General features: G+C 42.3%; 1 protein-coding gene across 1 annotated transcript in view; it reads right to left on the reverse strand.

Annotated features, from left to right (window-relative positions):
- Positions 1-11,150, reverse strand: part of CPNE8 (copine 8) — a 210,098-nt gene extending 198,948 nt beyond the window's left edge. Inside the window, exon 1 of the mRNA XM_008704450.2 lies at positions 10,468-11,150. Coding sequence (XP_008702672.1) covers positions 10,468-10,604 — 137 coding nt within the window. The 5' untranslated portion in view covers positions 10,605-11,150. The remainder of the gene's footprint in view (positions 1-10,467) is intronic.
- Between the last annotated feature and the right edge of the window lie 210 nt (positions 11,151-11,360).

The raw sequence follows: 11,360 nt of genomic DNA on the forward strand, positions 1-11,360 counted from the left end.
CATCTCCACTAGAAGCTCTATATTTGCCAAGATAAAAATGGTGGGGGGAAAAGTAACATATTACAAAAGTGAACTGGAAGAAAGGCACGGATATTTTTAATATCAAGCATTATTCATCTTCAAGATAAAGAAAGCCAGCTATAGATCTCTATTGAGAGGAAAAACTAGAACAGCAATAATAGAGCTTGACATCCCTTTGGGAGAATATTAAGTGAAATGAGGACCTTGAAGTAGGAAGTGGTTGCATTACAAATAGTCTAACTGAATATCCCTTTGGAAACTCAGACACTAGAATTAGGGTCTCAGTTTTCAAACGGGCACCGACGATCATAAGAGTTCCTTAAATCTAAGCATGTTTACATTGTATTTGAAGGTCCCACTTCTAGTGTCACTGAATTAACAAGCTCTGAGTGACATCCCAGGTCATTTAGACCAGGGACTCAACCTTTCATAGGAAGTGATGCCCAGAGAACTGGTAGAATTCTCAAAGGTCACAGAGCCAGTGTCAGAAACAGAATGAAAGCTTGGGGATTTCCACTATACTTGATTGGCACATTCCACAAGGAAGAAAGAAGTCACATAAATGACATTCAAATGACAAAATGACCTAAGAAAAACAAAGAAATTACAGCCATTTAACTTAAATTGTGAGACAAATCTTGAGGTGAAAATCAATTACCTTTTCGCTAGTATACTTCAAACTTCTCCCCAAAAACAATTTTAAATTCACTAATTTAAATTACCAATTAAAAGAAACATTCACTATCAGCTTAATATTGATTATGCCTCCTTTTCCCAATGCCTACAAAGAGGCTTTAGATGAAACGTCTACCATAAAAATCAATTGCAATCAACTTTCTAGTATTTCTGCTTCCACAATTAATTTGAAAGTTGAGATATCCAGATAAGTCAGACAATGAGCCATGTCCAAAACACACACACTCTCTCTCTCTTATTCTTTGCTTTATAGCTGGGAAACATGAAAACCTATTAAAGACATTAAAGAAGAACGATTGAGCTTTCAATTACCTAGACAACCACAAATAATGTGATATTCCCGTTACAGGAGTACATTTAGATAAAAAAAGATTTGTAAGAATGCCCACAGCATTATACACATTGAGAGGACACAGTAATAAGGATCTGTGGGCAGTGAGAAACAAATTTCTCAAAATGATTCTAAAACCACTACTAAGGCTGAGAAATGTATTGGTTTCAACCGGGTATAACAATTATAATCATATCTGGTTGACTGCACTCTCTGACATTTGCGATTATTCCTAATAAAATGAATGTGTCGCTTGCGATACGGAGATATAGATATATGTATGAAGAGACAGAGAATAGCTAATTAGCAAAGTAGAAAATATTGGCTTTTACAAAGTCACATCACAATTCAGTTAGTCAGAATACTGTGCTGACATTTTCAATATCTAAATAATTATTTTATTTAGATGGAATTCTGAAGAGCATTTTTGGCAGTCAAGGAGACCCTGGACTTATTACTGAAAAGCTAGTCAAGTTAAGTGGTGCCTTCCTCATGATTAAGAAAGCAGAGGACTGACATGACAGAGCTTGGAGTCAGTTCTCAACTCCAGTGGTAAGTATGAATGTCACAGAGTCAATTCAATTAATTTCCCTCTACTTTTCATTTGCCTGGTCCATCACCTTTGTCCGGCACTTAGTTTTCATCTCACCCTGCCTGCTGATTTCTAGTTAAATAGTCCGCTCATTACTTAATTTCCCACAGCTGCATTAGGTAACGCAGCAGCAGAAAAGAGATGAGAATCAATACTTGGAAATTAAACATCAAATGGTTAAGGTTTATGCCACTCATCTGAACTGTTCTACCCACAGCTCTCATCAATGGGAGACAGAAAAGGCACAGAAGAATTCTGTATCTCCTCTGTGTTGGTATAGATATCGTCTGTTGTAAGTGTCTCTCAGCTCGGTCATTTCTCTTCAGTCACCGATACATCAATACCGATAGAAAAGAATCTCGCCCTTAAAGCCTAGAATGTATAACTTATGGAAGAATGCCAGAGTATGTCTAGTGGACAGAAGCATATTACCTAAGAATTAGACATTTATGGTTTGGGAACTCAAGCTTGCCACCTCCTAGATGTGCGACTTAGGCCAAATTACTTAAACTCTCTCTGAACCTCAATCTCCTCACCTGTAAAATAGGACATAAATCCCCTGTTCTACAGAATTGTTGTAAGGACTGACTGAATTCGCATATGTTAAGTGTTTTCCACATTGTCTCACGCAGATTTAGATTTTGACTTCAAATAAGATGTATAGCAAATGTCGAGAGCCTTCATGTTTCTTGATTTCATTATTACAGCTTGTAACTGAAAAGTTATACTAATAAGCAGAAGTACTTACTTCCCAGGGACTATCACTGATATTTTGTTTCTTCAGAGTTTCACAAAGTTAACTGATAATTCCCTCAATATTTGGAGTATTATTCTTTGCAGAATAAACTTGACAAAATGTCTCATAACCTGAACAAGAATACCCGAGAGCTAATGTGCCTGGCTGAAGAGGCATTAACACTGGTGGTTGTCCTACGTTTGGAAACATTAAGGTACCACGTGTCAGGTTGTGAACAATGGCTCTTGGGGCAAGGCACCTTTTAAATATATCTCACTTTATTATTGATGATAAAAAACTTCACCGTCCCTCAGCCTGTGTTGTCATCCACTCGAATATGTTTTATCACATGTCCAACACGAAAGAACAGTCTAAATGTCAGTCCATTGATTTTATTGGTAGGATACAAGAATGTGCTAGAACGTGCTTTCATTCTAAAACTTTGTTGTTAAACACTACTTCCTATCTGTCAAATCCCATTGGGTCCACATATCTAATTGTGTGTGTTGGTGTGGGGGAGCCATGGAGTAGAATCCGTAGAAATATCCTACGTACTTCCAAATCCACACTCTTCTGACCACTTTTCTTCTGGACATCCTCTACATTTAGGTTTATGAGCTGGGCTATCATGCATCATCTTGAACATGAAGCTTTATGTCACCTTGCATTTCATATTTCTAGCACTCCCCTAATTGATTATAAATTTGTCTAAAATACAGGTACCCTGTCTTCTATGTTGCTTGTATGCCACCTAGTAATATATTCATAAGAAACTGAGATAAGAGAGCTATTAAGTGCTTTTCTTGTGACAGGCACAATCCTGGGCACTTTATAGACTTTATTTCATTTATCTCTCTAATAATCCTATAAATTTGGTTTTTAAATCATTTCTGTATTACTGATTAGGAAATGAGATTCCAAAAGCTGAAATAAGTTACCCAAAATAACATTCCAAAAAGGGATAAAAATGGGATTTAAAGACATCTGACTCCTAATTCCATTTTCTTGCTTCTATACTCTGCTGCCCCAAATTCTCATTAATCTTTCAGTGCAATTTTCTCATGGGAATAAAAGTATTTAGAAAGGTGCAGTCAGTAGTTTAGACTTGAGTCTGCTTATTTAAAGAGGAATGGGGGGAAAACAACCAAAATAAGCTATTAAAATCCCCTTGAGAAGATAGCTTATTAATAACTTCAGCTCTAGAAAACTATCCCCAGGAAAAAAATAATCATAGCTGTTGTCAAGTGTTCGTGAATAAGAATGCTCATTAGCATTATTCTGAATAGTAACTTTTTAAAATAAATTTTGGAAAATAAGAGATAAGTTAAATAACTATAGTATGCCCATAGAATAGACTACTTCACAGACATGAGGGTGTTTTTCTCAAAACCTAATGACAGTAACATATACATGATATAAAACAAGCAGAAAAGTACAGAAGATAAATTGCATAGAATATAGTGTGATCCCTCTGTATCATGTGTGTGAGCATACGCACACACACATACACACGAGGGAAAGNNNNGGACTATAAAGGTGACTTATAAATAAGAGAGAAATGAACTAAATGTTCATGGCTTGATGGAACAGTGGGTGATTTTTATTTTGTATGTAAATTCATCTGTAATTCTGAGTGCTTAACTAATACAAAAAGCAGTATTTTCACTCATCTAGGTGTATTAACTTACTTAACCCTCAAAACAAATACAAGACATAGGGGCCATTATTCTCCCCACTTTACAGGGTGAGGAAATTGAGGAACAGGGAAACAAAGTAACTTTCCAAGGCTTCACAGCTAGCAGCGGTAGAACTGGTCTAGTTCCACACCTGTGTTCTTCTAGACTAAGTAAAACTGGCTCGAATAAGCAAATGTTATTATTCTAAAACAGGCTAACAACTGAATAAAATCCCTTTGAGAGGGGCTGTTTTTCCTCCCTGCCTTGAGTAAACATAAACAGGGAATGCAGGACTCTGCCTGTTACGCCATAAAAAAGTACCTAAAAGAGTACAGCCGTTTACACCCTCTCTCTCAGGGCCTTGCTTTGTGAATTGCTTCTAGACTCACATTCTCCACATCCCAGGGCTGTTTTAGAACAACCCAGGCCCCAAATGCTATAAAAACAACAACAACAACAACAACAACAACACAGAGCAGACCAAAATATTGGTGGAACACCATGAGGAAGGCTTTTGTCTCACCTGGGCAACTCCCACATCGAGACTCTGAGATGACTGTCCAGAAATGCCCTGGTACAAATATTCCTGAAACTCTGGGGCTAAGACAAACTCACATGGCTGAGAAAAGCAACATGGGGTCACTACACTTTCGAACCACAAGACCTCAAGAACTACAGAGCCTGAAGAATAGGATGTTATGGCCATGCCACACTTGGCCCTCAGTTTACCTGTTATGAACACAGTAACAAGCGCTCTAGTTTCCCCTAGCTTATAGTAACATTATTAATTTTTCAGTTAGCAACATCATTTGAAACCTATTTACACACTAAATCCAAACTTCTTGTCTATTTAAAGAAGGGTAGAGTATGTCTAAGAGATCAACCAACGCAGACTGGGGTGGAAACCCCCATTGCTGTGTTTGAACTCTTTCCTCCTTTCACCATGGATAATCAGAACAGCCAACACATCTGCTTCAAACTGGGCCAATCCCCACCGGACCAAGCACATTCTCTCTCTTGCAATACCCCTTCGCTTTCCCAGGTGGTCTGGAATTAGAACTGTAACATGTAAACCTGCAAAGTATATGCCACCAGTAAATGGAGAAACAGAAAAAAATGTCTCCAAAATGAGAGAGAATAAGGAACACATGGAAAGAAACACGTGAGAAGGAGAAGAAAGGAAAAAGGGTAAAGAGGTTCGGTTATCCTCCCGTTTCATTCACAGTACTCTTGCAAGCTGTCACAACCTTTCATGGATTCTGAAACCACACAGCCTCACTTGTTCCAAGTAGAGAAGCAAGACCACAACAGTGCTGACCTTGACACTGTCATTTCTAATAGTTACAGTCCAACAGCGGCAAACTTTTTCCTTTGTATAATCTTTTAAAAAGGCCTATAAACAGTGATGTGTATGTAAGCAACATATGCTTAACAATGAGCTCTCCAAAAAAAAATGCTGAATGCTGAGATGTTTGTGTGTGTGTGCATGTGTGTATTTACATAACTTGTTATAAATTGTATTGACATAAAGTATGTGTAGCTGAGCATACAACTTCTAGGTAATAATAGTAATATATTTTCACTGTAAATTCCATAGGGCCAATTGATTCCCATGGAATGTCTTAAGTGCAGACAACAAAACAAGACCTGATCTGCAGTATTTACCAGTTTCCACCGTGTAAATATTCCCACCACAGCCAACGTCAACCTGCCCATGTGACGTCACTGAACAGGGCTGGAAGAGATGAGCAGCAGTAGCTGCATAATGCTGTCACCTCACCGATTAAAAAGCTAGAGCACAGGTGACAGTGAAGAGTACAGATAATAGTAAAATGTAGTAAAATCACTGGAAGTGATAACTTCTGAGTATGTCTTAACTTTGCTTTAAAATATAATGTATTTAATTTTAGATTTATATGATTTAATGTTTAGTAATTGCTTTATTTAACAACTAGTGCACAAATTCCTGTCTCAATCCCACTCAGGCCAGCTCCAGCACACATCCCTGAAAAGTATCTCCTAATATCCGAGGAGCACAGGTATTGCTAATCCAGACTGAGTGACCACAGTCAGTCATTTCCTCATCAAACATTTCAATATGTATTATCAGCACATGATAAACTTATGAAAAGTCCAGATTCCTGGGCCCCAGTCCCAGAGATTTTGAGAGCAGATCTGGTGTGGGAACCCAGAAGTCTGTAGTTTAATAGACAAGCAACCCTTCCCATGCCAGATGACTCATTCAGAGAATGTCAGCATCCAGCATTTGTTGACGACATATTCCGTGCCAGGCTCAGAAACCATAGACATGAAAGAAACAAAACTTGTCCTCAAGGTGAATACAGAAACCAAGAATTACAATGTAACTGTAATACTGGTACCTACCAGCTGCTTTGGGAAAACAAAATCCACTTTGGGAGAGGAGTCCTGAGAGAAATGATGTTTGACCTGAGTCTTGAAGAAGGAGCACCAGCTAATCAAAATGACAGGGAAGCAGGGAGGAAGGGGTGTTTGGGGCAGAGAGATGGGCACATGCATAGTCACACACACAAAGAGGACTCGGTCCGCTAGGATACCAGCACAAGCTTTGGGACGGTACCACTGATTTGTGTTTTGCAGCCACATTTATCTGTCATCAGCTTTAGCACATAGTAAGCACATGTCAGTTAGACTATATTCAGTCACGGTGTTCATGTGAGGAGTGGTGAGATTGGGCATGGCCAGGTCAGGCATTTACAGAATGCCTAGCACAAAGTAGGTGCTCCCATTTTGTATTCTTCCTTTAAACACATGAGTGTTTAAAATTGGGTTTATCACCATTATAAGATTATTGCTGCGAAAGAAGTTACATGTGATGGTTAACTTACAAAGTCTAGAAACACAGAATGCTCTCACAGCTTTTTTAATGGATAAGCTACCTTCTCAATCAGAGAAAATGACCAAGATTATGTGTTAGAAATAGCTCACCAAACCAAAGTTCCAGGGAAATGGGTGATTACTACATATTATTTTTCCCATTGGTTTTACCTCATTCTAATTAATCTGTTTTCAGAATCCAATGGGAATGTTATAAATGTTATTTTATGTTTCTAAGGTTGTACCATTTCAGCTATTGGCATTTTTATTAGGTAACCCAATTAACTTTAAAAATCTATGAAGTGGGGCGCCTGGGTGGCTCAGTCGTTAAGCGTCTGCCTCCGGCTCAGGGCGTGATCCTGGAGTTCTGGGATCGAGCCCCACATCAGTGTCCTCCACTGGGAGCCTGCTTCTTCCTCTCCCACTCCCCCTGCTTGTGTTCCCTCTCTCGCTGGCTGTCTCTCTCTCTAATAAATAAATAAAATCTTTTTAAAAAAATCTATGAAGTAACATAATGAAGAAAAATGAATGCGAGGAAAACTACACAATGGGTTGAAGGGAAGTCATAGAGTAGGAGCTTGTCTCTACATAAACTGCTAGAAGAGTGGACTTGTCACCCTAACACACCAAGTCTGTGGCCACTTCCATGTCATACTGTCCCTTCTCTAATGAAAACCATGGCCATTCATCTCACCTCCCCTCAAGCCCCATCTCCTCCTTGTAGAGTATCCCAAGCACTCCAGTGCACAGTGATCTCGTCCCTCTCCGTGCACAATCCTCATGTGTGGATGCACTGCTATCTGATCACGTATTATGGAATACCCATCTCCCAACCAGACTTTACACTTTCAGAGAACTTCTCTTGCATGTGTCATGGAGCAGGGCATAACGCTAAACACATAAAAGACATTAAACACTTGGTGAGTGAATAGACTAAATGATCTCCATGAACTGTATTTAGCTTCAAGCTTCAATTGTTGATTTTCTCACCTCCCCCGAAATGAAGATGAAAATGTCATAAAGATTTTTAAAGGTCTCAGACTGGGGACAAAGAAAGGAGGTTATCAAAAGGGATTCTATTCCTGAATTGCTTTTTTAAGTGTCAGAAAATCATCAGAGGTCTCTAACAGAAAGGCAAGGGAATTCCTTGCTCTGCTTGCCCATAGTAAGACTGAGGGGCCTATAACTGAGCGTTGTTAAGTGAAATTCCCCCCCAAAAAAATTCCTAGCATATAAGTCTTTATACTCGTCAAAGAAGAGAGAACAGGTATCCCAAGACTGCCTCTATCCCTGTCTTCTTTACCAATTTACCGAACTACAAAAGAGAAGGACTATTCACAGAATTCCAAACTGAAGCACATATAATATTTATTGAGTAAATACTATTTTCAATACCATAATAGCTAGCATTTTTAACACCTTCTTTTGTGTCCTACATTGTGTAAACACTTTTCAGACATTATCCTGTCAGACTCTGATATCATTCTATAGGAGATAAATACCATAATTTCCCTCATTTTACAGATGAGGAAGCTCAGCCTAAGTAAGAACTCCAAGTTAACAACATGATTAAGTCACAGAGCCAGAATCTTAACCGGGTCTCTTAGGCCAAAGCCCAGATGACACCATCTATGTTTCCAAGATTCAACTCCCAACAACGTAAGCACTCTAAGTACTTGCGTTCTATTTCAGGACTTTTTTTTTTCTTTTTTGAAACTTAAAAAACAAGACACCAAATCAATGGTATGAAGAAAAGGCTAGAACAAGGGGATATCCAGGGCCTGAGGTACCAAGTTTAAACAAACTGGCTTAAAGCCAATTAACTACAAGGTTCCCAACACACCTGGCATGTGTGTGTGTGTGTGTGTGTGCGCGCGCGCGCACGCACACACACACACAAATGGGTGGTTAACCGTGAATCCCATTGGTAGAAAGACAAGTGAAGGTATCATTTCCCCACCAGTCCTAAAGAGCTTTTGGGAAATTTGGATTTAATTTATAACATTTTTATATTCATTCCAAGTACAGGCCACATGCCATTCAAGCTTTGTAGGATGTTCAGCAGAGGAGAAGAACTCTAGAAAATGCTTTTATTGTAGGACTTTTGGCCTTGCATTATGTGTGTATACTAATGACCTCCCTTGAGCTTCAGAGGCAACTTCAGAGAAAAGAAAAAGGCCTAGAAATTAATGCCTGAAAAGAGTTTTCCATATAGCTTCACCTGTTCAATTGACAGGAAGAAATCTCTGGCAGCCCGTAAAGCAATGAGCACAGTAAGGCAAGAGCTCAAGTTTAGCTATCATTATCAGCACTGTTTCCACAGTCTGAGGTTAGCCTTAAGAGGAAGCGAGCAATCAAGACATATAGTTTCAGGGATAGCTGAAGGCTATCCCCTATCCCCTAATTAACACCTCTACTGGGGTTTTCAGTGCTTTAATTTCCACAGAAAAGAAAATCCATTCCTTTGGCTTTAGACTCAGTCTTATGAAAATGCAAAATCGAATACTACTGGGGTGACAGCATTTTAAGTTTCAGGGTTTATTTACATCCAAGATTCCCCAGGTTTGTTAGATCCCTTCAAGGCAAATTTTGCTAAGGAAAGGAATGCGAGGGGGTGGCAATTTAGCGCATTGAAAACAACCCTGGGGCTAAAATGGTCAGAGACAAGAGTTTTCCGCTGAGAGAGATCCTGCTATGCAAACAAGGGAGTGGGCTCCAGAGTCAATATTATGCAAATTCTCCCTCTCCTTCTGCCATTATCAATTTAGTATAGTCCGCCCCATCTCCTTCTCAAAACCTTCTGGGATACAGCAATTATGCTGCTTTATTTACAGGAACACCGACCCAAACAACGTCAGGCAAAGGGTCGAAATTTACAGTCCTTGGGCAGAGTGTCAGTTGTTATAAGCACTCAAACTGTGTCTACTTGCAGGCAGAAAGTCGTGACTTCCCAGATTTTGGGTAAGGCACACATTCGTCTGCAAAAAGAGCTGGAGCCGAAATCTCTGCCTATAAGGCAAGGAGCCCGGAAAGGTTGGGGGGAAGAGGGAAGCAAGCTGGAAGGCTCCAGGAAGTGGGTGGGGAGGAAGCTGCGAGGTTTGGAGCCAACTGTAGCAATAACAGGTTTGCACAAGCCTTCGCGAAGGGAGTCCCGGGCCACTGCGTGCAGCGGTCACAAGCGCTTTTGGCAATGCTGTCCCCTTTGATTCCCGTCATCACCCAACCATACAGCTCGGGTTTGGGACGTAAAAAGGGCTTGCAAAGTGGGCGGCGGCCGGGGTTCCCGCCGCTGAGTCACAGCCCAGCCAACTTTTACAGCATTTCCCAGAAAGAAAATTAAAAGTCTCAGTTCCGTAGCCCACCACTCGCCTCCAGTTCGCGCTCTCCGCTCTGTGTCACTGGAGCTGGGGGTGACTCAGACCCACAACTGAGGTATTTCCCACTCGTCTCGCAACTTCTCACCCCAGCAAAGCCTCGGGGTACCCCGAGCGCTTGGCAAGCGCTACCCACCAGGCAGACGGGAGAGCAGGAGGAGGGAGGGGAAGGGCTGCGTCCTCACCTGCAGGACACGGACACCTCCACCCGCGTGGCCGGGATGGCCGCGCTCAGCTGGTTCAAGTCCCCGATGCCCGCAGTGCTGGTGTAGCGGCTGTCCATCTTGGGTGGAGGCGCCGCGGACTTGTCCGGCGCCCACATCCAGAGCTCGGGCAGACTAAGGGCTCGGAGCCCAGCTCCCGACAGACGGGGATGGGGGTTGAGGGTGGAGGCAGAGGAAGGAGGGCGGAGGCAGCTCGCGGGAAGGGGGAGGGTGGGGGAGGCGGACCCGAGCACAGCCGCGAGGGAACCGCGAGCCAGTCCTGGCCCAGGCCGAGGCTGCCGGGGAAGTGGCGCACGGGGCTCCCGGCTTCCCTGCCCCCTCCTTGCAGGCAGCAGCCCCAGCCGGCGACACGTCGTGATCCTTGCCAGGCTGTGGGTGCCAGGCTCTCAGGAGCCACCGGGCCGCCTGACGAGGTAGGGGGCACGAGACCCAGACCCCAACCGTCTAAGAGAGCAAGCCTTGGCTGGCTTGGCGCGCGGCTGGGGTTTGTCTCCGCCTCTGCACACCCACTCCCGCCTCCTGGGCCGCGACTCCCTCCTCCTGTCAATCAGGTGTGGACGGGAATGTCACGCAGTTCGCTTGCCTGGGCTGGAAGCTGGAGGTGTGGGCGCTTCTGCCTGTTTCTAACTCTCCCGTCGTAGGTCCGCCCCTCTTCACCGCGCGCCGGTCCTCATCAAAGCCCATGGAAGTCCCTCCCACCTTGCCTTCGGGCAGGTGAGCCGGGTCCACGCTTCTGGACTGCCCACTCTCGGCCACTTGAGGGTTGGAGACAATAGGACATGAGGACGATCTCCAATGTTCTGTATGCGGTGGTAAAGTGATAGATCAAGATCTGGGACGAGGCGGGAACAGGA

Source organism: Ursus maritimus, unplaced genomic scaffold (genome assembly GCF_017311325.1).
Source record: "Ursus maritimus isolate PB19 unplaced genomic scaffold, ASM1731132v1 scaffold_26, whole genome shotgun sequence".
In the NCBI taxonomy this organism is placed as follows: domain Eukaryota; kingdom Metazoa; phylum Chordata; class Mammalia; order Carnivora; family Ursidae; genus Ursus; species Ursus maritimus.